Source organism: Chiloscyllium plagiosum, unplaced genomic scaffold (genome assembly GCF_037043375.1).
Source record: "Chiloscyllium plagiosum isolate Xiang-an unplaced genomic scaffold, Cpla_swu_hap1 HiC_scaffold_11, whole genome shotgun sequence".
NCBI lineage: Eukaryota > Metazoa > Chordata > Chondrichthyes > Orectolobiformes > Hemiscylliidae > Chiloscyllium > Chiloscyllium plagiosum.
The window spans coordinates 12,526,345-12,553,903 of record NW_028270149.1 but is presented as its reverse complement, the minus strand read 5'-3'; the positions used below and the strand labels follow the sequence as shown (position 1 = coordinate 12,553,903).

The 27,559-nt window shown below is 44.6% G+C and overlaps 1 protein-coding gene across 5 annotated transcripts in view; it reads right to left on the bottom strand.

Annotated features, from left to right (window-relative positions):
* Positions 1-371: 371 nt before the first annotated feature.
* aff2 (ALF transcription elongation factor 2) overlaps positions 372-27,559 on the bottom strand; it is a 540,071-nt gene continuing 512,883 nt past the window's right edge. For all 5 annotated transcript variants that reach the window (XM_087991859.1, XM_043705171.2, XM_087991860.1 and 2 more), the window contains exons 19-21: positions 21,391-21,440; positions 14,507-14,730; positions 372-7,355 (exon numbers count right to left, since the gene is read on the bottom strand). In XM_087991859.1, the coding sequence (XP_087847985.1) occupies positions 7,234-7,355; positions 14,507-14,730; positions 21,391-21,440 (396 nt within the window). In that variant the 3' untranslated portion in view covers positions 372-7,233. The remainder of the gene's footprint in view (positions 7,356-14,506; positions 14,731-21,390; positions 21,441-27,559) is intronic.

Genomic DNA, 27,559 nt, shown 5'->3' with positions numbered 1-27,559 from the left:
TCAGTGTCCATTTTCCTTAAATTTAACTCATGTGAAGTGCATTTGGAGGACAGAATCCCTACAGTGTGGAATCAGGCCATTTGGCCCATCGAGTCCACACTGACTCTGTTGTGTACCCAGGCAAGCACTGCCAGTCTAGGCCTGCCTGTGTGGCTCCTGTTATTTGCCCCAGACATGGTGGTCAGAGGGAGATTAGCACATTGCTTTGTAGACCAGGAGTAGTGCAGGACTCCCTCTTACCCCAAGAACGCTATGACTCTGGAGGTTACTAGCCAGTTTATAGCAGTCTCAACCATCTGGAAGAGTGCCCAGCACTGAAGGAAGAAGGTCAATGATCTCCACTTTGCCAGTGCACGTGCCACCATTTTCTCTGTACTGCCTCATCTTCAGTTCATCTCTGCTACTGTACCCAGCTCCCACCAAGATATAAGTACAGTTACAACATTTAAAAAAACAGTTCACCCAGAACCAGACCACTCCCATACCCAATCCACCTAACCTACACACCTTTGATCTGTGGAAGGAAATTGGAGCATGAGGAAACCCATGCAGACACAGGGAGAATGGGCCTCCACACAGACAGCTTTCCAAGGGTGGAATTGAACCCAGGTTGCTGGTACTGTAAGGCAGCAGTGCTAACCACGGAGCCACCATGCCACCCAATGACTTCAGGGTTACAGAACTGTTATTGTGCAGAAGGAGACTATTTAACCCGTTATGATGCACTGTTCTAACACCTCATGCTAATTTCCTGTCTTTTTACCCCATATCCCTGCAAACCATTTCTATCCAAATAATCATCCAATGCTCTCTTGAATGTCAGGGTGCCATATCAATGAAAGTTGTTTTAGTCTGATAATTCTGGTGTGAATAATTCTTTCAATGCTGTTTATGGTGATGAAAAGATTAATTAGTGCTTGCTTTGAATGAATGCTTTGACATCAATAAACTTTGAAGCTACAGTTTGTATCTCTGTTGTGTGCATACCAATTCTTATCCAATTTTAAATCCGCACGGCTGATATAAGTGTAAATAAAATCTGAACATATTTTATACATGCATTTTTGTAGGAGTGTTAGCAGCAAAAGTGATTTAAGATTAAGCTTTCAATGTTGTAAAACAACTTTCATGTATGCGGCACCAAGAATGTAGCAAAACATCTCAAGAGTATTCAGCCCTTTGGACCAGGTTCAAATGATGGTTAGTGTGACCTTTAAAGAGATTGTTGAAAACTGTATCAAGGTGTTTAAGTTTTAGGAGGCTGATCAAAGTAAAAAGGGATATTTATAATATAAAAGGGATTGAAGGCCAGCCTAGGGGGTAAGGTAATTGCTTTACCAGAGTCGTAGAATGGAGGAAGTAGGGCAGTCCGCAGTTAATTAATGTCAGAACAGCAGAGAAGAGGCATACAGACAGATCTGTCAACAAGGGCTTTGAGAGATGAAGAACCAAAGAAATTCAGTGTGACTGGGGTGATCATTGGGCAGAAAGTTGTGTGAAAATGATAATCAAATAAAGTGTGGCATAATTGATAAAGAATTAATGTTTCATAATTCTGGGATACAATATGGACAAATTAGCTCTGTATGAGATGCCGTCTATGCTGGATAGAGAGCATTGGACAAGTTGAGTACAAAGGTGACAAAAGGTCACAAATGAAAGGATCTCTGGCTGTGAGGTGGAGATAAAGAGCAGCAATATTTTGGAGCTGGAAGGAAAGTCTTCTGGGTGTGGGACCCCACTCTTACAGGACACTGAGGTTCACATTTTCTCTTGAGATTCAGTGTGTAAAGGGACAGGGTGTGGACCTGAGGGTTGGGGGTATAGAGCTGAAGAATGTGACTTTGGTTCTGTCGATGTGGAGCTGCAGATGGTTCTGTTTCATTTCGACCTGGCAACCAGGCAGGCTGCCAAACTGCATGGTAAAGATTATGAAGCCAAGGTGGGGTGAGGTAGGCAAATGTTAGGGTATATATGTGGAGAGTGACCTTTGTTCATAGATAATGCTCATGAAACATCTTAATCCAGAGAGTAGTGGGAATGTGGAACTCATTAATGTAAGGAGTAATACAGATGAATTGTATTTAATGTGAAGATAAATAAATACAAGGGAGGAAAGAAGATAATGCTGATAGAGTTTAATGAAAGTGTTTAGCACGAACACTGGCATGGACTCATTGAATCAAATGGTCTCTTTCTATGCTGGAAATTCCATTTTTTAAAAATCCATTCACAGGATGTGGGCAGCATTTATTGCCCATCTCCAATTCCCCAGAGAGCAGTTAAGAGTCAAACCACACTGCTGTGAGTCTAGAGTCACATGTAGGCCAGACCAGATAAGGCTGGCAAATGTTTTCCCCAAACGATATTAGTGAACCAGATGGGTTTTTCCAACAATTGACAATGGTTTTATGGTCATCATTAGACGCTTAATTCCAGGTTCTTTATTGAATTCAAATCCCACCATCTGCCATGGAAGTGAATTGGACTGAGGTCCCCAGAACATTAGTTGAGATTCTGGATTATTGGTTCAGTGATGATACTATTGGGCTATGCCTCCTTTAAGTCAAAGACATTCATGTTGCAGCTATGTAATATCAAGATGGGAAATAGGAGGCGGCTAAGGGGAATACATGCAATAACATTTGGAACAAAGGAGCAGTTGGCAACGTTTGTGGCAACTAGGTCTATCAGTGACAATGAGTTCAGGGAAAAACAAAGGAGGTGGGTGAGTGCCATCAAGAAAGCATTGGAAATACCATGTAATAAAGTCATTTATGTTAGCACATTCTCACTTATTATTCCCCTTGTTAACATATAATCAGTCAATAGCATGTGTGAGTCACTTCAGAGTGCCATAACATTAGCATGGAGTGTTTGTAATAGCTCTCCTATGCTATTCCAATGTTGTCTTCGTTACATCAAGCTCTTGCATTGTATTTGCTTCATTACAATTAAATGTAACTTTTAAATACATTAAAATTGGATTTGGTGATGACACTTAAAAAAAACAAAGCAGAAGCTATTAGGCCTTTACAATGGTGATATCCCTTTGCAATGACGAGTCTCTCATGCCCTGCAGTTAAAGTATCCTCTGGATAGCTCTTCGTCAGAGCCAGAATGCAATTTGTAGCAAGGTCTTCCTGCTAGCTAGTTAATGGCTGAAACACAGGCATTGATAAACAATGAGTGTGAACATATGAACACAAAGTTTGCTTCTGCAATCAGGAGAAATTCCTAAAATGTTTTTCTGAAAGGCTTTTGGTGAGAAAGTGTTACTGCAGTAGCTGGGGAGGATATAGGATAAAGATGCACTGTCTAAAAGATGGTCTACCTGATGGTCCACTTTCATCCTTCTTCTTACACCTTAGCAACATTAACAGAACAGCTCGGGCTATTATTAATCCACTACTTAATGCGATTAAGCAAATCAGGCCCTCAGTTTCTGTTTTACTGTCAAGACCTATCTAGCTCTGCCCTATTTAAATAGAAGAGAGCATAAATCTTCCTTGGTACAATTAAAGGGCAGTAAAGAAAGTTCTGAAGCAGGCTGTTGAACAATTTATTATTTAGGTGACTGGGCACATAGGAGGCCATTTTGCCCTCCATTTCCCTGCCAGCTCTTTGAAAGAGCTATCAAATTCGTCCGAGTCTGTTCCTCTTTCCCTGTTGCATTATAAATCTTTCCCTATTAAATATATATTCACAACACGTGAACTGGATCTTTATATCTCAGTCATTAAGCTTTAGATAATAGATTCAACAGGTGCGCTCCCTCAGGTTCTGAGGGAAGGAGCCGAGCTTGGTCACTGTGCAACCATCGGACATTCAGAAGTGATTGAAACAGACTGGGAGCATTTCACATCAGTAAAATGAATACTGTTTTATTTCCTCTCAACCCATTCATCAACATGAAAATAAGTCCTGCTGAAAAAAGGCAGATTTTGTGAAAGCTTTGCACTCATCAGGACAATTCACAAGAAATCCTGCTCAGAGCAGAGTGGTGATTGGTTGGCAAATGGACTCTGACTGGTAGAGGTAGTATCATGGAGAATGCAATTAGTTAAATATAGGGTATGGACTGTACCCAACCAGACCACTCTTGCAAAACACTGTATGCACCATTAGATGGAATTTTATAATTGGGCAACACTTGCTGGACAAGCCTGAGTGTGCAAAAAATTAATCTAACAATAGGACTGTCAGCTAAGCTCACAGTACTTGTGAGTACGAGAAGCTATACAGTTTCTTAACACAAAACCCTGTTCTTCACAGACAGAAAGAATATGCACACACATTCCACCTCCTTCGAATTGACAAAATAGGTGATAGCCATTCCTCAGTTAATATCTCAGGGCAAGCCTTGACAAATCTGCGTGGCTTAAAATTTAGGCAAAGCTTGGCAGTTAAGTGTCAGTCATCATTTAACTCATGCATTCTCCATGGCATACCTTATCAATCAGAGTCTGTTTGCTAGCGATCAGCAATGTCCTCTCCTAAACGTTGGTTTTCCCCTCCAATTGCTATTCTCATGAATTGCCCTGACAAGAGCAAAAGGAATAGCTTGGACTTTTATCAACAATACTCAGGTTCCATATCACCAAAGGTATAAAAATACATTAGATTTTCCCTTTCCATGTCAGAGGAGGCCCACAATGCGGAAACAAATGATTGCTTGATGAGTGGGAATGGCAACGAGGTTTCCTGCAGATTAGAAAATATGCTCTTGTGAAATTATTGGGATCTTGGAGATGTAGGGGGTCTCAATTGCCAGATGGAGAGATGAACAGGGCTCCCTGCTGCCAATTTTCAGGGAGGCATACTTATCACAAGCCAATGTGGGCAGTACTGGGAATGGAATTAGAGGCTAGAAACTCTTGTGCTTGGCTGTGCAGGACAGGAAGGAATGGCTGTTGTCATGGGAATATAGCCCCAATACTATGAAGTGACCCAACCCTTGGGAAGGTGCGGCCTACTGGGAGGTGATTCAATAGCAAGAGGCAGAGGTGATGCCATACCCCTCCACCTCACCCCCACTCCCTCCCCTCCCTGATTTCCAGTCCCTTGCTCAGACAGCAAGAGTCTTTAATCACGGGACTGACCCCCTCCCCAAGGGAGATGACCATTTGCCTGCCGTTGAGTTAATATGGGCAGCAGTACGATGTTGTGTTAAATCAGCCGTTAACTTCCCATCCAAAGGCCTCAGTGGATGGCAGACTGACTATGGGCTTTGAAGCTAACCTTGGTGGATTGGAAAGGCAGTGGGTTCCAATATGCCACCACCCTGACGAATTAAAAGCCTTTCCCACTTCCAAGCTCGCCCCTAGCAACAGCAGCAGACTCTGCCCAGGGGCTTTTGAAAACAGCAATCATATCTGGGGACAGATCACACCTGTTACTTTGAGGCTTGCCCATGGATGTGACTGTAGGCTCCACAGTTTATGAAACAGAAACAATCTCAGACTCAACTTAGCTGTGCTTTCAAAAGGTAATAAGGCACAGACAGCCTTTGTAACCAAATCTTATTGATGTCTGCATTTGTAAGATGTACGTCATACCAAAGCATCTAGCATGAGTTTGCCTTTTAAAATCTTATTGCATCGTATTTCGGTTCTGAAGCTAAACCAATATTGATGTAATGGGCGGTACATTAATGATAATTGCAACTTTTACCAGACACTCTCTCAGGAATGCTTTAAGGACTCTTCATCAAACAAACAGCATGTTATGTTTCCACCAAAAATTGCCTCCAGCTGACTCCATAAAAACCTTAGATGAGATTCCCATTAGGTGAAGAGGGTTCCTTATGTCTTCTCTCTCAGTTATTTTAAGTTATGATTCATTTTGATGGAAGTTGGCATCAGGGATCTGTGTCAGGTTTGAGCAGTCTGTAGCATTCTGGGAGAAGACCTTGATCTCTGCATACCAGCATTTGATGTCTCCTTCTGTATTCTCTCTTTCTCTCCATTATTTAAGATTAGTTGTCAACCCACGTCTTTCAAACAGATTAACTTCTCGCTCCCACTAATAATAAGATTGAGGAAGAACAATTGCCTGCTTTAGAAAGTGCTTGCAATCCCAAAGTCCTTTCTTTTAACCTTCTCATCCGTCGTGAGTTAAAGCTTCAATTGTTGAACCTCCTTCATTGTTTCTATCTATGAACCAACAATTCACAAATAGCTAGCCATCACCTTTTTGTAGGGGGACAGTTCTCTTTTTCTGGATTTAGTTGCGGATTGACATGTTGCAATTGGTCGTCAAGGAAAGATCGCAAGACTATGAATGAAAGATGGATCTTCTGGAATGAAAAAGATAAGAGACTTGGATATTTCCCATGGTTTTGTCATGTAAATTCAGAAGATTGACCATCGCTTTTGAGGGTAAGATAGTCTCAGGGTTTGAGTCTTCCCTAATAAATGCAGAGGCCATGAGCATGGAATTCTTTCTTCACACACCAACTAGGTGTCAGGACTTACATCCTAATAAATATTCTCAAAAAAAAGTGCTTGTGATCACAAATCTCTAAGGCATACCATACAACATGTAAGATGATGAGTTTTCACTCCACGGAAAACACGGACAGAGTACTTCAATTTAATGCACAATTTTCCATTTCTACCTGTGTAGGTTTACTTTCAGATTCAAAAAGAGGGTATAAAATACAGAGTCAAATGACTCCACCACGTGTCAGACTCTCAGTTTTGACCTTACGCCTCAATCTGACCCCTTCAGCAGTCTGTCATGAAGCAGCATGTTCCTCATGTGGTCTATGAGAGAACGCAACAATGAATTCTTCAGGAGCAATTCCTCCCGCGGGTTATCCATCAGGGACTCAACATACTCACTTTCCTCTCAGGCATTTCATTTTATTTCTCTCAGGCACTCTTTGTCTCCATCTCGAACATGGTCCTAGTTAGACTGGGCCTGCAGGCAGGAAGGTGGTGAAATGCCTCAGGGATTGGTTGTTCCAAAGACCAAAGAGGTCAGTGAAGTCCCATGGAAACAGACGAGCACAAAACGGCGCTTTTGCATTTGAAGTACTACGTACAGGTCCCTCTTGTGGGATGAGCATCAACTGGCTCCAATAACATCGTCACGAGTCTTAAGGATGGCTGGAGAGGGCCCGACGTCGGTGACTCAATTTGGAGCTGCGGAGCGGCAAGGGGTTCCACCAGTCATGGTCCTGGCAGAGGTAGAGACAGAAATGCAGAAAAGGAGTGCACAGCACAGTCACTATAATAAATGAGCTTCGACCCTCAGCCAATGCAGTCCCTGTCGAGTGTACCGAACCAAGGTAGTCATGTTGCTGTGCTGTGTTAACGGTCCCATCAGTGTGTCCAGCTCATGAAAAAACTCTGCAGTGAAGGAAAATGTGAAACACGAAGTGTCACTTTACTACATATTTAGAGCAAACTGCAATTCAAAATGATGCTGTGATATGCCAGTAATGTAATATTATTTTAGCATTGTTACATCTTACTTTCATTAGCTTGTAAGCTGCTTTATTTTAAAATCCTTCCCTAAGACACATCATGTTTACACTTTGAGATTATCTTTGATATTGCTCTTTCCAACTGATTTGCAATTATCTGCATCTAATGAAATACATTCAATCGATATGATCCCTTGTTAATTCTCAGAGCAGAAGTACATATCGTTCAGCCTTAACTACTGTGCAAACAACATCACTCATCTATAATATGCCTTGATAGAAAACCTCTTAACTTTAAACTTTTAATTAAATATCACAAACAACCGTTCAAGTGCTTTACATGATCCAGCATAATTTAGTTGGAATTCATTTTTATTTTAATGAGATTTAATATCCCATTTCACTTGCTGAGCTGGGAATGTGATAATTCACAGAAACAGAATTTATTTGACCTGTTGGAAGCAGAATTGAAAAGGGAAATTAGAAAAACCGAAAAAACTACAGATGCTGTATATCAGAAACAAAAACAGAAGTTGTTGGAAAAGCTCAGCACCTCTGAAGAGAAATTAAAGTTACCATTCTGAAGAAGGGTCACTGGATCCGAAACGCTAACTTCGATTCATCTCCACAGATGTTGCCAGACCTGCTGAGTTTTTTGAGCAATTTCTGCTTTCCTAAGGGAAATTATACCTGTGGCATCTAATCAGTTCAGGAGAAATATTGAGAGGATTACATCTGTGTGCAGGTATAATATTACAAATTTTAAGGTTAAGTTGGGTGGCATGGTGGCTCAGTGGCTAGCATTGCTGTTTCACAGCGCCAGGGACACAGCTTTGATTCCTGCCTCACGCGACTGTCTGTATATTCTCACGTGTCTGCGTGGGTTTCCTCCGGTTTTCTCCCACAATCCAAAGATGTGCAGGTCGGGTGAATTGGCCACGCTAAATTGCCCATAGTGTTAGGTGTATTAGGAGAAAGTGAGGACTGCAGATGCTGGAGATCAGAGCTGAAAATGTGTTGCTGGAAAAGCAGGTCAGGCAGCATCCAAGGAGCAGGAGAATCAACGTTTCGGGCATGAGCCCTTCTTCAGGAATGTGGAAGGTGTGCCAAGCAGGCTAAGATAAAAGGTAAGGAGGAGGGACTTGGGGGAGGGGCGTTGGGAATGCGATAGGTGGAAGGAGGTTAAGGTGAAGGTGATAGGCCGGAGTGGGAGTGGGGGCAGAGAGGTCAGGAAGAAGATTGCAGGTTAGGAAGGTGGTGCTGAGTTCGAGGGTTGGGACTGAGACAAGGTGGGGGGAGGGGAAATGAGGAAACTGGAGAAATCTGAGTTCATCCTTTGTGGTTGGAGGGTTCCTAGGCGGAAGATGAGGCGCTCTTGTTCCAACCGTCGTGTTGCTATGGTCTGGCGATGGAGGAGTCCAAGGACCTGCATGTCCTTGGTGGAGTGGGAGGGGGAGTTGAAGTGTTGAGCCACGGGGTGGTTGGGTTGGTTGGTCCGGGTGTCCCAGAGGTGTTCTCTGAAACGTTCCGCAAGTAGGCGGCCTGTCTCCCCAATATAGAGGAGGCCACATCAGGTGCAGTGGATGCAGTAAATGATGTGTGTGGAGGTGCAGGTGAATTTGTGGCGGATATGGAAGGATCCCTTGGGGCCTTGGAGGGAAGTAAGGGGGGAGGTGTGAGCGCAAGTTTTGCATTTCTTGCGGTTGCAGGGGAAGGTGGTGGGAATGGAGGTTGGGTTGGTGGGGGGTGTGGATCTGACGAGGGAGTCATGGAGGGAGTGGTCTTTTCAGAACGCTGATAGGGGAGGGGAGGGAAATATATCCCTGGTGGTGGGATCCGTTTGGAGGTGGCGGAAATGACGACGGATGATACGATGTATCTGGAGGTTGGTGGGGAGATGCGGTGGAGAGCATCCCTATATTGGGGAGACAGGCCGCCTACTTGCGGAACATTTCAGAGAACACCTCTGTGACACCCGGACCAACCAACCCAACCACCCCGTGGCTCAACACTTCAACTCCCCCTCCCACTCCACCAAGGACATGCAGGTCCTTGGACTCCTCCATCGCCAGACCATAGCAACACGACGGTTGGAACAAGAGCGCCTCATCTTCCGCCTAGGAACCCTCCAACCACAAGGGATGAACTCAGATTTCTCCAGTTTCCTCATTTCCCCTCCCCCCACCTTGTCTCAGTCCCAACCCTCAAACTCAGCACCACCTTCCTAACCTGCAATCTTCTTCCCGACCTCTCCGTCCCCCACCCCCACTCCGGCGTATCACCCTCATCTTAGCTTCCTTCCACCTATCGCATTTCCAACGCCCCTCCCCCAAGTCCCTCCTCCCTACCTTTTACCTTAGCCTGCTTGGCACACTTTCCTCATTCCTGAAGAAGGGCTCATGCCCGAAATGTCGATTCTCCTGCTCCTTGGATGCGCTTTTCCAGCAACACATTTTCAGCTCTGTCAGGTGCATTAGTCACGGGTAAAATAGAGGGTAGGGGAATGGGTCTGGGTGGGTTATTCTTTGGAGGGTCAGTGTGGACCTGTTGGGCCGAAGGGTCTGTTTCCATATTGTACAGAATCTAATCTAAGAGGAAAGTGAGGACTGCAGATACTGGAGATCAGAGTTTAAAAATGTGCTGCTGGAAAAGCGCAGCAGGTCAGGCAGCATCAAAGGAACAGGAGAATCAACGTTTCGGGCATAAGCCCTTCTTCAGGAATCTAATCTAAAACAAGTAATATATTTTACAGCAAAAAATGCTTTCTGTTTAGAAAATGGGAATTTACATTTTGCTTTTTTTTTCGAATCTTTACATTTTAAATTACAAAGATGCAAAGGCAAACTTTACATGAAGATTAAAACTAGATCAGGAAGACAGTTATCTTCATGTTACCTTTGACCCCATGTCAAATTTCTGACAGCAGAGTTCCATCATCATCAAAGACTTCCCACCTCCAAAAAAACATGATCTCTGCTTCAACTTCTCTCCTGCTGAGAACTTCATTCATGCCTTTGTTAGCTCCTGACTGCTCCAATTGACAAGCCTCTAACATTCTACCCTCTGTAACATGATGCCACCTGAAAGTCTGCTATGAAATCCAATTTGATTTTGCTTTGAATGTCTCCCTTTCCTTGATTCTTCCACTAGAGGAAGTAAATCCTCTGCCGATGCCCTCACAAATCCATTAATATAATAAATGCTAAAATAAAGCAAAGAACTGAATATGCTGAAAATCTGAAATGAAAACTGAAATTCCTGGAGAAACTCATCAGACCTGGCAGCAATCAAAGAACAAAGAACAAAGAAAATTCCAGCACAGGAACAGGCCCTTCGGCCCCCCCAAGCCGGCGCCAATCCAGATCCTCTATCTAAACCCATCATCTATTTTCTAAGGTTCTGTATCCCTCTGCTCCCTGCCCATTCATGTATCTGTCTTGATACATCTTAAATGATGCTATCGTGCCTGCCTCTATTACCTCCGCTGGCAACGTTCTCCAGGCCCCCACCACATTCAGCGTAAAGACCATTCCACTCATATCATCCTTAAACCTTTCCCCTCTCACCTTGAACTTGTGACCCCTAGTAATTGAGTCCCCCATTCTGGGAAAAAGCTTCTTGCTATCCATCCTTTCTATACTCCTCATGATTTTGTAGACCTCAATCAGGTCCCCCCTCAACCTCCGTCTTTCTAATGAAAAGAATTCTAATCTACTCAATCTCTCTTTGCAACTAGTGCCCTCCATACCAGGCAACATCCTGGTGAACCTCCTCTGCACCTTCTCCAAAGCATCCACATCCTTTTGGTAACATGGTGACTAGAACTTTGCCGCATCCTTGAACATGGAGTATTCCAAATGTGGCTGAACTAATGTCTTATACAATTGTAACATGACCTGCCAACTCTTGTACTCAATACCCTGTCTGATGAAGGAAAGCATGCCATATGCCTTCTTGACCTCTCTATCGATCTGCATTGCCAGCTTCAGGCTACAATGGACCTGAACACCCAGATCTCTCTGTACATCAATTTTCCCCAGGACTTTTCCATCTATTGTATAATTTGCTATTGAATTGGATCTTCCAAAATGCATCATCTTGCATTTGCCCAGATTGCTATTTCTCTGCCCAATCTCTCCAATCTATCTATATTCTGCTGTATTCTCTGACAATCCCTTTCAATATCTGCTACCCCACCAATCTTAGTATTATCTGCAATCTTGCTAATCAGACCACCTATACCTTCTTCCAAATCATTATATATATTATATATATATCACCAACAACAGTGGTCCCTGTGGCACAGGTTTCCATTTTGACAAATTCCCTTCCTTTACTACTCTCTGTCTCCTGTTACCCAGCCAGTTCTCTATGTATCTAGCTAGTACACCGTGGACTCTATGTGACTTCAGTTTCTCCATCAGTAGACCACGAGGAACATTATCAAACACCTTACTGAAATCCATGTTTCTGACATCTACAGCCCTTCCCCATCTGTCAACTTTGTAACTTCCTCAAAGAATTCTATTAAGTTGGTGGACATGACCTTCCCTGCACAAAACCATGTTGCCTATCACTGATAAGCCTATTTTCTTCCAAATGTAAATCGATCCTGTCCCTCAGTATCTTCTCTAGCAGCTTACTTACCACTGACATCAGGCTCACCGGTCTATAATTACCTGGATTATCTTTGTTACTCTTCGTAAACAAGGGCCCAACATGAGCAATTCTTCAGTCCTCCGGGACCTCACCCATGTTCAAGGATGCGGCAAAGTTATCTTTTAAGGCCCCAGCTATTTTTATTCTGGCTTCCCTCACTAATCTGGGATAGATCCCATCTGGACCTGGGGACTTGTCCATCTTAATGCATTTTAGAATACTCAACACTTCCTCCCTCCTTATGCTGACTTGACCTACAGTAAGTAAACATCTATCCCTAACCTCAAGATCCGTCATGTCCCTCTCCTTGGTGAATACCAATGCAAAGTACTCATTAAGAATCTCACCCATTTTCTCTGACTTCACTCATTACATTCCTTCTTTGTCCTTGAGGGGGCCAACCCTTTCTCTAGTTACCCTCTTGCTCCACATATACTAATTAAAGTCTTTGGGATTTTCCTTAACCCTATTTGCTAAAGATATCTCATGACCTCTTTTAGCACTCTTAATTCCTCATTTCAGATTGGTCTTACGTTCTCGATATTCTTTCTAAGCTTCATCTGTCTTCAGTCGCCTAGATCTTATGAATGCTTCCTTTTTTCTCTTAGCTAGTCTCACAATTTCATCCATGGTTCCCTAATCTTGCCATTTCTATCCCCTATTTTCACAGGAACATGACTCTTCTGCACTCTAACAAACCACTCTTTAAAAGCCTCCCACATTGCAAATGTGCATTTACCCTCAAACAGCTGCTCCCAATCTACATCCCCAGCTCCTTCCGAATTTTGGTTTCATTAGCTTTCCCCTAATTTAGCACTCTTCCTTTAGGACCACTCTTGTCTTTGACCATGAGTATTCTAAAACTTATAGAATTGCGAACACTATTCCCAAAATAATCCCCTACTGAAACTTTAACCACCTGGCCGGGCTCATTCCCCAACACCAGGTTCAGTACGGCCCCTTCCCAAGTTGGACTATTTACATTCTGCTCAATAAAACCCTCCTGGATACTCCTTACAAATTCTGCTCCATCCAGACCTCTAGCACTAAGTGAATCCCAGTCAATGTTGGGAAAATTAAAATCTCCTATCACCACTCCCCTGTTGCTCCTACATCTTTCCATAATCTGTTAACATATTTGTACCTCTATCTTATGCTTGCTGTTGGGAGGCCTGTAGTCAAGCCCAACATTGTTACCGCAACCTTCCCATTTCTGAGCTCTGTCCATATTGCCTCACTGCTCAAGTCCTTCATAGTGCCTTCCTTCAGCACAGCTGTGATATTCTCTCTGACCAGCAATACAACTCCTATACCCTTTTTACCTCCCTCTCTATCCTGCCTGAAGCATAGATATCCTGGGATATTTAGTTGCCAATCATACCTTTCCCTCAACCAAGTCTCAGTAATAGCAATAACATCATACTCCCAGGGACTAATCCAAGCCTTAAGGTCATCTGCCTTAGCTACTACACATCTAGTATTAAAACAAATGCATCTCAGACCACCAGTCCCTTTGCGATCATCATCTGCCTACTCTTCCCCTTAGTTATGCTGACTTCATTATCTAGTTCCTTACAGACTTTAGTTACTACCTCCTTACAGTCCATTAACAACCTCATTTGGTTCCCATCTCCCAGCCACAGTAGTTTAAAACCTCCCTAACAGCATTAGCAAAAATGCTCCCAAGGGCATTTGTGGAGAGAAAAAACAGAGTTAATGTTGAGACCAGTGACCCCACTTCTGAGGAAGGGTCACTGGCCTCAAAATGTTAACTTGGTTTCTCTCTCCGCAGATCTTGCGAAACCTGCCGAGTTTCTCCAGCAATTTCAGTTCTTATTTAACATTTTAAATGACTCGATCTGGTCGCGTCTCCATCTTCGAAACATGCTTACACAACTAACTTTCATAATTGGATGCTCTCATTCCTCTTATCAGTCTGAAGAATTTGCATTGATATAATATATATATATATATATATATATAGAATCCTTACAGTGTGGGAACAGGTCATTTAGCCCATTGAATCCAAACAGACCCACCAAAGAGCATCCTACACCCACCCCCTTCCCCACCCTATTCCTGTAACCCTGCATTTCCCATGGCTAACTCCCCAAGCCTGCACATCCCTGAACGTCAATTTAGCATGGCCAACGCACCTAACCTGCACATCTTTGGATTGTGGGAGGAAACCCACGCAGACATGGGGAGAATGTACAAACTCCACACAGACAGTCACCAGATGGTGGAACTGAACCCATGTCCCTGCTGCTGTGAAGTAGCAGTGATAACCATTGAGCCACTGTGCTGCCCTGAGGCACTTACTGAGACACTTACTGAGACACATCGCCAAATCTTAACACAGCACATCACAGCAAGGAACACGTGCATTACTTCAGCTCATGAAACGACTCTGACCTTTGTTCTCTCTGCCCAACTTGTCAGCCGTGTCCCAGTGTTCATAACTCCTGAGGATGTTGTTGGTGATGTTGACGTGACTGGCAGCCATGTGGTGGATACGCTGTGGAATGCTGATGGTCGCTGAGGGTGATGAGCCAGAGGTGCTTGTGCTACTCCCGTGAGACCCGACTGAGCTGACGGGAGATGGGCTGGGAGATAAAGGGGAGGCTGTTCCTGTGGTTCTGCAGGAAGAGAAGCAGAAACTATATCACTGTCTGAGCTTACCACTTAGCTTTTATTTTCTACTCAGCAGGTGGATTGCACTGGCAAGGCCTACACACAGATAGATGCACTCCTACACACACACACACGATTCCCGGAGTATTGACCCAGTGACACTGAAAGAATGATGACACAATTCTGAGTTAATCAGTTGGTAAGAAAGCTTTGCGAGAATGTGCCGCTGTCCCAGTCCCTCAAGGGGGGAGATATTACAGGCTCCTGAGAAGATATTTTTGCTTTTTATCTTCTATCATTCATTCATTCACAGGATAAGGGAGTTGCTCGGCAGGCCAACATTTATTGCCCATCCCTCGTTACCCAGAGTGTAGTCAAGAGTCAACCACATCGCTGCGGGCCTGGAGTCACCTATAGGCCACACTGGGTAAGGAAAGCTGTTTGCTTTCCTAAAGGTGTGAGGGAACCAGATAGAATTTTCTGATAACAGCTTCATTGTCATCAATACATTTTTAATGCCAAACCTTTTTTCATTAAATTCAAATTCCACTATTGCCATGGCGTCATGCGAACCGAGGTCCCCAAAACGAGACCTGGGTGTCTGGATTAATGGTCCATGTGAGTGCAGTGTTTGATTTTAGACATATAATTGGCACAGCCTCCACCCACATCATTTTTTTCTGAAGGGTTCGAACTGCCTTTATTATGAGAAATCGTTGCAGTTTTTGGTCATGATTCCAGTTAGCTGCCATTGGTAATGACTCTATTTAAGTAGACCTTGTTGACTGCTTGGGCTGTCATGAAACTGCATACAGTGGAACCTCGATTATCCGAATACCAATTATCTGAAAATCAGATTATCTGAAAGAGATCTCGAGGTCCTGATAGAAACATTACATCAAAGATGTGTTTCCAACAGTGATCATGCCGTTTGTTTACAGTGATTAAACAGCCACTGTCTCCAAATGACTGACCTCCCGCCCTCTCTCTCGCCACACTTTCCCTGGAGTTCTACAGAGTGTACCCTAAATCCGATCCCTCCCCTCTCCCCAGACAATTTCTACAACATTGTCCTGTACAGGGCAGAGATGGAACCTGTCAAAAAGTTGCAGTAAAATGTGTGTGTGTGTGTGTGTGCATGTGTACGCGCACGTGCTATTTGGAGACTTACCCCACAAAGACAGCAGCAGCAGCAACATCAGTCTTACTGTTGGTGTCCAGTCCAGCCGCCCCGGAAAGGGAGTGGGAGCAGTGCTGGAAGGGAATGGGGGTGAGCAGGAACAGTGCTGGACGGGATTGGGGGTGAGCAGGGGCAGTGTTGGACGGGAATGGGGGTGAGCGGGGCAGTGCTGGACAGGAATGGGGGTGAGCAGGGGCAGTGCTGGACAGGAATGGGGGTGAGCAGGGGCAGCGCTGGACAGGAATGGGGGTGAGCAGGGGCAGTGCTGGACGGGAATGGGGTGAGCAGGGGCAGTGTTGGACGGGAATGGGGGTGAGCGGGGCAGTGCTGGACAGGAATGGGGGTGAGCAGGGGCAGTGCTGGACAGGAATGGGGGTGAGTGGGGCAGTGCTGGACAGGAATGGGGGTGAGCAGGGGCAGTGCTGGACAGGAATGAGGGTGAGCAGGGGCAATGCTGGACAGGAATGGGGTGAGCAGGGGCAGTGCTGGATGGGAATGGGGGTGAGCAGGGGCAGTGCTGGACGGGATTGGGGGTGAGCGGGGCAGTGCTGGACAGGAATGGGGGTGAGCAGGGGCAGTGCTGGACAGGAATGGGGGTGAGCAGGGGCAGTGCTGGACAGGAATGGGGGTGAGCAGGGGCAGTGCTGGACAGGAATGGGGGTGAGCAGGGGCAGTGTTGGACGGGAATGGGGGTGAGCAGGGGCAGTGCTGGACGGGAATGGGGGTGAGCAGGGGCAGTGCTGGACGGGAATGGGGGTGAGCGGGGCAGTGTTGGACGGGAATGGGGGTGAGCAGGGGCAGTGCTGGACGGGAATGGGGGTGAGCAGGGGCAGTGCTGGTCGGAATCGGGGGCGGGCGAGGGTGATGTTGGAGAGCGGGGTGTTTTTGGGGTTGGGGGGGGAGGGGTTCCAGGGGTTGGGGGCAGTGTCAGGGGGCAGAAGGGGTGTTGGACAGTTTGCGGGCAGGGGTGGCAGAGGTGTTGGCCGCGGGCGGTGTTGGGGGCAGGGGCTCGCGCATTGTGTGTTGCTGCAGTGTCCTGAACGGGGAGTAGACTTGAAAAACTCCGAGCCCAAGAGGAAAGGTATTTAATCGATTAACTGAATAATCGATTATCTGAACGAAATAATGCCTGCCCAACTGATTTGGATAATTAAGATTTCCCTGTATCTGCTGAGGTGGGGAAACTGCTGCCGTATGGTCTACATTATGTGACTTCGCCAACTCACTGGTTTGCACCGGTTTCAATAAACATCTGATAATCTTCTAGTGTGGGCTCTTTATACAGAACTGTAGACGCTGACTGGATAGTAGGATGATTCCATGATTTACCCTGTCACATAAGAAAATGACTCAGGGTGATGGACTGAAGTGCCAGTATAATTTATCTAATTTGGGAGGTAGCTCGGTAGATTGGGAGGGGATTGATGGTAAAGGATGGGTGCTGAAAAGCATAATCACTGAATCAAATTTGCTCAGGCAACAAGTCACGGGTTCTCTGTCCTCTAAATCATGAATCACCGCACGTGCATCCTTACACATTTACAGCTGTCCACTATCAGGAAGGACAAGGGCAGCTGATACCTGGGAACACCAGCACCCTATAAATGCCCCTCCAAGCCACTCACCATCCTGACTTGGAAATACGTCACCATTCCTTCAATTTCCTGGAATTCCCTCCCTCGTAACATAGTGGGTCCACCTAGAGGACATGGACTGCAGTGGTTCAAGAAGGTAGCTCACCACCACCTTCTCAAGCTGATTAGGAATGGGCAATAAATGCTGACCCAACCAGAAAAACACACATCCTCTGAATCAATTTTTAAAAAACTTGCCAGCTCTTGTGCCCTCAGTTTTGAACCCTGGTCTTTGCTGATATAGCTGATGCCAGCCCAGGGCGGTTGGAACCAGCCTTAGCAGCCCAACTTGGTGAGGCAAAATTACCTGGTTCAAACCCCTTCAATAACATGAGCCCACAATCTGGCCTGGTTCTCCCAGTGTAGTACAGGGAAAGCGTAACACTCTAAAAGACATTACCTTTCAAATGACATGTTAAACAGAGGCTACTTCTGTCCGTGATATTATTTTGAGGAATCAGAGAATCTCTACAGTGTGGAAACAGGGTATTTGGCCCATCGATCCACACTGATCCTCTGAAGAGCATCGCGCCCAGACCTACTCTCCTACCCCATCTCTGTAACCCTCTGCACTTCCCATGGCTAACCCACCTAGTCTGCACATCCCTGGACTGTGGAAGGAAACCAGAGCACCAGGGGAAGCCAACACAGACACAGAGAGAATGTGCAAACTCCACACAGACAATTGCCCAAGACTGGAATCAAACTTGGGTCCCTTGGGCTAACAGGCAGCAGTGCTAACCACTGATCCACCATGCTGTCTCCATGTCTGTCCCATGACATTATTTTGAGGAAGAATAAGCAGGATATCTCTGGTATACTGGCCACTCTTTATCCCTCAACTAAGACACATGATCTGAGCGCTAACAAGTAAAGGTGACCCATCCTCCCTGAGCACAACCACATGGGTGATCATGGCATCACCGCTGTGTATATTTGGCTGTCACATTTCCTACATTACAACAATGATGACACTTTTGAAAAATGCTTCATTGGTTTCAAATTGCTTCAGGGTGACCTGTGCTTGGGGAAGTTGCAATATCAATGCAAGGCTCCCGTTCTGTAATGTGCCTTCAAGAACATTAAAAAAAAAAGATCTGATGTTGCTAAAAACTCAGGCAAAATAAAACTGTGCTTGGCCATGCAGCTTTGAGCATTGGCACAGGTAGTGCCACATGCTCGCAGGTGTTGGTGAAATGACCTAGCCTCCGCAGACCAGAAGGTCAAAACTGGGATCTGGCACTCAGCTAGAGAGGGACTCCTTAGAGAAAAAAAAACAATTGACTGACTCAAATCCAGCTTGTTTATCTCCTTAAAATCTTAATATAATTAGGAAACAAACAGTCATTTTGGAGGAAACAGATGTTGCTGAACCTGTAGGCAGTCCCTTTGTTCACTCTGTCAGTGGGTTGCTTTTGTGATCAATACATTAAACAGCTTGCAAATGCTCAGAGGAACTTGATTAACACTCTGATGCATGATTTTATTTTATGAATCAATCAGGGTGCTGTTATTTCATTCATAATAATTACACTCAATTCCTCCTTATTGGTTCTGACAAGGGCTCTGAATAAATGTTGTATTGAAAAACATTTAGGCCAGATTAAATCCAGCTAAGTTCTCAGTCATAATCACAATCACCAGGCATTGTAAAAGTGGCGGCTATTTGCCGATCAACCATGACTTGGATTGCTTTTAAACTAGATCTTAACATCTATCAATAAAATATGCATCAGTCCTTCAGCAAATGTAAACATTGTGACTCTGAGACTAAAGGTCGATATTAAATTGAAAGATGGCAGCTCAGGATGCGAGTAAATCACATTAACTGTTGACAATTCTCCTTTATCGAAGGCAGCCTATGTACTGCAAGGTTATTTCGAGTCCCTGGACAGGAAAGAGAAATGAAATGATCGCATGTTAAATATAAAGACAAGTGGGCCTGAAAGTGGAACACAAGGAGGCTGGCCTGGTTATACCCTGATCACTCTTCAACAAAGCCATGGATTCTGAATGAGCTAAATGTTGGAGGCAGCTGAGAAAGGTTGGTAATCTGACAGTGTCGGGATCTCCTGTAAACTTGGTATATGAATGATGCAGATTATTATTAATATGCAAATCATCCATCAACTTGTGACGAGTGAGAGAAACCCCCTGAAATGTTAGTCACCACAAGTTGCAACTTAATTTGTGTAGCTCCACTGTTACCTTTGCTAAAAAAAGCCTCTCTTTGACCTGAAATCCAAGACCAACATCCGGCAGAGGGAGATTTGCTAGCACTGTCTGGGGGGAGATTTACAATGAAAACAAATTGCTTATGGGAAATAGAAAAGCGGTAAATGAAAGTACAAAGCAGCAGAAAAAAGTCTGATAATCAACCAGGGTCAAATGACAGAATAGTATTGTAAGGGCATGATAAAAAGGACTCTACTTAAATGCACGCAGCATTCACCTACAAAACAGGTGAACTCAAACTGCTACTCAAAGTAAAAGAGTATGATTGAATTGTCATCCTGGAGCTGTGGCAGCATGGTGACCAAGACCAGGAACCAAATATTCAAGGATATTTGACATTTAGGAATGAGGGACTAAAAGTAAAAGGAGGTGAATATTGCTGATTAAAAAAGGAAAGGTATCAGCATATTAGTGAAAGAACATCCTTGGAAGAACAGGAAATTGAATCTGAGTAGAGCTAAGAAACAGCAGGGGATCAAACGTTGCTAGGAGTAGTTTATAGGCTATCAATCCATAGGAGGAACATAGGGCACAGTATAAATAAGGAAATTAGAAGTGCATGTGGCAAGGGGAATGACGTTACTGTGGGTGATTTCAATCTGATTATATTGTGGAGCAATTTCTAGAAAATGTTTGTGTGTTTTCTGGAATAACACATTGTGGAGCCAGTTAGACAACGTTATTCTAGATCTGGTATTATGCAATGAGAAAAAGTGAATTAATAATCCTGTAATAACATGACTTTTAGGGATAGTAACCACAGAATGATCGAATTTTCCATTAGGTTTGAAAATGATGTAATCCAGTCTGAAAGTACTGCCCTTAAATCTTAACAAGAGCAATTAGAGAGGTAAGAACAGTTGTCTGTGATGAATTGGAAAATACATTAAAAGTTTGATAGGCAGACACTACTCATATTTTAAGAAATGCTGCTTGGTTTTCTAAACAAAAAAAAATATACATTCTTATAGGTTAAGATGCCCAATGGGAAAAGCAAGAGTAATGGTTAACAAGAAAAATTGGAGATTGCATTAAATTAATGGTGGGGGTTTGTCAAGTTGACCAAAAATATGTAAGCCTGAGGACTGAGAGAAAGTCAGCATAGTGGAACTAAAGTGATAAAGAAAGAGAGAATAGAATCTGAATGAAAAGTAGAAAGAAACATAAAATGTGAGATGTAAAAGCTTCTGTCGTATACACAAAAGGAAAGAATTAGCACAAGTGTATATGGTTCTGTGACAAGTAGAGACAGGAGGGTGATCACAACCGGCTTAATTGATTTTTGACTTGAGGGATACATACTTGCCAGCATACAGGAACGATTCCCCTGTTTTTCTTAAAATAAAAGAGTACCTAGGATCTTTCACATCCACAGAAGATAGCTAACATTGCCTCAATTTAACATCTGATAGGAAAGATGACAGTGCAGCAACTGGAAAACCTGTGTCAATTTGTTTTTGTCATCAGCATCTGGCATTGGACGTGGACCTCAAACTTTGCAAATTGTAGGCACATGTGCTGCCACAGCGAGAAGCTATCTCTTCATAATTGGTGGTACTGTCAGGTATCTCAATCTAGCAAAATTTGGTCCCTGAGAATTATGAAGGGGGACTTACTTTCCATTTGTTCCCCAAGGCGAAGGAGCTTGTGAGGCTTTTGAGGAACTCTGTAACAGAAAACATCATGCATGAAAATACAAGAGATCTCTACCAGCTTCCCAAAGAACAGTAAAACACATCCAGTTTAAGATTATTTCTTCCCATGGGGAAGCATCTTGCTGCAACGTCCTTTGTAAAGAGCTTCATTGTTAGATTAGGCAAAATCAGATGGCAAAGCAACAACATATTGAAACACATCCAGAATCAAGACAAGAGAGAATTTCTTGGCCATACTGGTAACAGATGCCATAATGTTAATAGCACAACCAAATTTCCCACTGCTTGAATCAAACAGCATTACTGATGCAGAGAAGGATCCCATGTATATTACAAACTGAGTCTAGGATACAGTAATACCGAGTATAAGCAATGAACCAAAAGGCCGCAAGTTCAATTCTTGCTCTGGAAAGTTAGGTTTGTAGACTAGCCTCTGGAAACAACAATTCTGGAAGGTCTCAAAATCCAACACTCAACAAAAGCAAAAGACTGCAAATGCTAGAGATCTGAAATGAAAATAGCAATTGCAGGAGAAAATCAGCAGGTCTGACAGTATCTGTGGAGAGACAGAGAGAGATTGAGTTTATGTTTCAAGTCTTAGTCCTGAAGAAGAGACATATTGGGCTCAAAGTATGAACTCTTGATCCTTTCTTCACAGATGTTGCCAGGCCTGCTGAGTTTCTCCAGCACTTTCTGTTTTCCTTTCGAAAGCCAACTGGTTGACTCATGCCCCAAGGTAACCATATCTTAGTGACCTTTGTGGTGGCCCAGCAACTGCTCATTTCCACTGGGATTACTTCATGAAGGAACACTTGCACAGCGCAAACAACAAATATGGCTGCCTTCTGTGCTGTCTGATTCTGGTGAAAAGCTTGCTACAGAGACATTCCAGAACTTTCTACCAGGAATTGACATCAAAGTCATTGGGGTAGGGATGAGATTGGGCTTATCTCTCCAAAGGGGCCAAAACAAATCCACTAGGAAATATACTGATTGGATTGAAACATCAATCAAATGGCAGTTCAGAACAGACAATCAGCAATTGCTGGCTACTTAAATATACACTTTGCAGTTCAGTCCAGATAACATGCAGATGGTGGATAAATGTCGACAAAGGTTTTTGGAGAACTGGGTGTCAGATTGAATTTGAAGTACTGACCATTTAAAAAATAAAATCAATCAGAGCATTTAATCCGTCTAACCATTATAGTTTGATAAGGAACGTTGCACTCTCAGAGTAAATGGAGATTGGAAATCACTGCTGGGATCAAGGAGATGTTAGGTATAGCAAAGCCATACTTGCTTAAGGCAGAGAAGAATCATTCACCAACAACAATTTGCATTTCTACAGCACCCTGATAGTAAATTAGGGTAGCACAATGGCTCACTGGTTGGCACTGCTGCCTTACAGTGCCAGGGACCCGGGTTCAATTCCAGCTTCAGACTATTCTCCCGTGCCTGCATGGGTTTTCTCCGGGTGCTCCGGTTTCTTCTCACAGTCCAAAGATATGCAGGTTGGGTGAATCAGACATGCTGAATTGCCCATTGTGTTCAGGGATGTGCACGTTAGATGCATTAGTCAGGGGGGAATGTAGGGTGGGGGAAGAGTCTGTGTGGGTTACTCTTCGGAGGGTTGGTGTGGACTTGTTGGGTCAAATGGCCTGTTTCCACACTGTAAGGATTTGATGATTCTATGAAAACATCCCAAAGTGCTTCACAAGAGCTCTGTTAGTCAACATTTGACACAGGGTCATATAAGGAGATATCAGAATGGGTGACCAAAGGTTTGGTCGCAGTGATAGTTTTTAAGAAGCATCTTAGACAAAGATAGAGAGTGAAGGACAGGTGAAGAGATTCAGGGACAGCATTTCACAGATTTGGCCGAGGCAATTGATAAAAACAGCCACCACAAATGTACTGATTAAAATCAAGAGGTCAGAATTCAAGAACATAGAACATAGAACAATACAGCACAGAACAGGCCCTTCGGCCCACGATGTTGTGCCGAACCTCTAACCTAGATTAAGTACCCATCCATGTACCTATCCAAATGCCGCTTAAAGGTCGCCAATGATTCCGACTCTACCACTCCCACGGGCAGCGCATTCCATGCCCCCACCACTCTCTGGGTAAAGAACCCACCCCTGACATCTACCCTATACCTTCCACCCTTCACCTTAAATTTATGTCCCCTTGTAACACTCTGTTGTACCCGGGGAAAAAGTTTCTGACTGTCTACTCTATCTACTCCTCTGATCATCTTATAAACCTCTATCAAGTCACCCCTCATCCTTCGCCGTTCCAACGAGAAAAGGCCGAGAACTCTCAACCTATCCTCGTACGACTTCCTCTCCATTCCAGGCAACATCCTGGTAAATCTTCTCTGCACCCTCTCCAAAGCTTCCACATCTTTCCTAAAGTGAGGCGACCAGAACTGCACACAGTACTCCAACTGTGGCCTAACCAAAGTCCTGTACAGCTGCAACATCACTTCACGACTCTTGAATTCAATCCCTCTGCTAATGAACGATAATACTCCATAGGCCTTTTTACAAACTCTATCCACCTGAGTGGCAACCTTCAAAGATCTATGTACATAGACCCCAAGATCCCTCTGTTCCTCCACCTGACTAAGAACCCTACCATTAACCCTGTATTCCGCATTCTTATTTGTTCTTCCAAAATGGACAACCTCACACTTGGCAGGGTTGAACTCCATCTGCCACTCCTCAGCCCAGCTCTGCATCATATCTAAGTCCCTCTGCAGCTGACAACAGCCCTCCTCACTGTCCACAACTCCACCTATCTTCGTATCATCTGCAAATTTACTGACCCACCCTTCGACTCCCTCATCTAAGTCATTAATAAAAATTACAAACAGCAGAGGACCCAGAACTGATCCCTGCGGAACTCCACTTGTAACTGGGCTCCAGGCTGAATATTTACCATCTACCACCACTCTCTGCCTTCGACCGGTTAGCCAGTTTTCTATCCAATTGGCCAAATTTCCCTCTATCCCATGCCTCCTGACTTTCCGCATAAGCCTACCATGGGGAACCTTATCAAATGCCTTACTAAAATCCATGTACACTACATCCACTGCTCTACCCTCATCCACATGCTTGGTCACCTCCTCGAAGAATTCAATAAGACTTGTAAGGCAAGACCTACCCTTCACAAATCCGTGCTGGCTGTCCCTAATCAAGCAGTGTCTTTCCAGATACTCATAAATCCTATCCCTCAGTACCCTTTCCATTACTTTGCCTACCACAGAAGTAAGACTAACAGGCCTGTAATTCCCGGGGTTATCCCTATTCCCTTTTTTGAACAGGGGCACAACATTCGCTACTCTCCAGTCCCCTGGTACCACCCCCGTTGCCAATGAAGACGAGAAGATCATTGCCAACGGTACTGCAATTTCCTCTCTTGCTTCCCACATAATCCTAGGATATATCCCGTCAGGCCCGGGGGACTTGTCTATCCTCAAGTTGTTCAAAATGTCCAACACATCTTCCTTCCTAACAGGTATCTCTTCTAGCTTACCAGTCCATTTCACACTCTCCTCTTCTACAATACGGTCCCTCTCGTTCGTAAATACTGAAGAGAAGTACTTGTTCAAGACCTCTCCTATCTCTTCCGACTCAATACACAGTCTCCCACTACTGTCCTTGATCGGACCTACCCTTGTTCTCGTCATTCTCAGGTTTCTCACATACGCATAAAATGCCTTGGGGTTATCCTTGATCCTATCCGCCAACGATTTTTCATGCCCTCTCTTAGCTCTCCTAATCCCTTTCTTCAGGTCCCTTCTGGCTATCCTGTATCCCTCCACTGCTCTGTCTGAATCCTGTTTCCTCAACCTTATGTAAGCCTCCTTCTTCCTCTTTACCAGACATTCAACCTCTCTCGTCAACCAAGGCTCCCTCACACGACCATTTCTTTCCTGCCTGATAGGTACATACATATCATGGACACGTCGTATCTGCTCTTTGAAAAAGTTCCACATTTCCACCACATCCTTCCCTGACAGCCTATGCTCCCAACGTATGCTCCTCAAATCCTGCCTTACAGCATCGTAATTTCCCTTCCCCCAATTATAAAATCTACCTTGTTGTGCACACCTATCTCTCTCCATAACCAAGGTGAAAGTCACAGAATTATGGTCACCATCACCAAAATGTTCACCCACTAACAAGCCCACCACTTGTCCCGGTTCATTACCGAGTACCAAATCCAATATGGCCTCCCCTCTGGTTGGACAATCTACATACTGTGTTAGAAAAGCTTCCTGGACACACTGCACAAACACCGCCCCATCCAATCTACTTGATCTAAAGAGCTTCCAATCAATATTTGGGAAGTTGAAGTCGCCCATGACTACGACCCTGTGGCTTCTGCACCTTTCCAAAATCTGTTTCCCAATCTGTTTCTCCACATCTCTGGGGGGCCTACAGTAAACACCCAACAAGGTGACTGCACCTTTCCTATTTCTGACTTCAGCCCATACTACCTCCAGAGGCAGATCCCCCTCAAACTTCCTTTCTGCAGCCGTTATACCATTTCTAATTAGCAATGCCACCCCCCCTCCTTTTTTCCCACCCTCCCTAATCTTACTGAAACACCTGTAACCAGGAACCTCCAACAGCCATTCCTGTCCCTCATCTATCCACGTTTCCGTGATGGCCACAACATCGTAGTCCCAGGTACCGATCCACGCCTTAAGTTCACCCACCTTATTTCTGATACTCCTTGCGTTGAAGTATACGCACTTGAGCCCATCTCTGTGTCCGCAAGTAGTCCCTGTCAGTGCTACCTTCTCCACAGCCTCCCTACAGTCTTGGGCATCCTGACACACAGCTAGCTTACTTGCTGGACTACAAGTCCGGATCCCATCCCCCTGCCAAATTAGTTTAAACCCCCCCGAAGAGTGCTAGCAAACCTACCCCCCAGGATATTGGTGCCCTTCTGGTTCAGGTGCAACCCGTCCTGTTTGTACAGGTCCCACCTTCCCCAGAATGCAGTCCAATTGTCCAAATATCTGAAGCCCTCCCTCCTACACCAGCCTTGCAGCCACGTGTTCAACTGCACTTTCTCCCTATTCTTTGCCTCACTGTCACGTGGCACTGGCAACAACCCAGAGATGATGACTCTGTCTGTCCTAGCTTTTAGCTTCCAGCCTAACTCCTTGAGCTCTTGAATGACCTCCCCACCCCTCTTCCTACCTATGTCGTTGGTGCCAATGTGTACCACGACTTCTGGCTGCAAACCCTCCCCCTTAAGGATTCTGAAGACACAGTCTGAGACGTCTCGGACCCTAGCACCCGGGAGGCAACAAACCATCCGTGAGTCTCGCCCATGTCCACAGAACCGCCTGTCCGTCCCTCTGACTAGAGAGTCCCCTATAACTAGCGCTCTCCTCCTCTCCCCCTTTCCCTTCTGAGTCTCAGAGCCACAGACCCCTTCACTGCAGCTTACACCTGAAGTGCAGGTATGTTGAAGGCTTGTCGGGCTGGGGAGATTACAGCAGTTTGTGCCAAGTTTTTCCCCTTTGACCTCATTTTAAGGCATGAAAGCTGTTGTGAATCCTCAGTGAGACTGGACTGGGGCTTGTTAGACAGGAAGCCCTGATGTTATAGTTTGGTCACAATCCATTTTTGGTCACCACTGTCTCAGAGCATGCAAGCAAGCCCACTTGGGGTTACACTCCCATACTTTGGGAAGCCCAGGTTTACATGGCCAGCTAGGCGCTAGGCTGTAGAGGTGTTGAAAACCAGGACGGGAAATTTAAGATCAAGGATTTGCCAGACTGGGAGCCATTGTAGATTAGCAAGCACAGCAGGCAGTGGGTAAGTGGAATTTAGTACTGGTTACTGTACATTAAGGGGGGACCCAGAAGGAAGGGACTCCAAACACTGACTTATTTTCTCTCCACAGATGCTTCCTTCCATACACGGCAACATCCTGGTAAATCTCTTCTGAACCCTCTCCAGCTGAATGATATCCTTCCTATAACAGGGCGATCAAAATTGGACACAATACTCCCAGAAGACGCCTTCTCTAACAAAATCTAACAACCTCAGCCATGAAAGCTCCAACTGTTCCCCAGCATCCACAGTCATTTAAGGGAAAG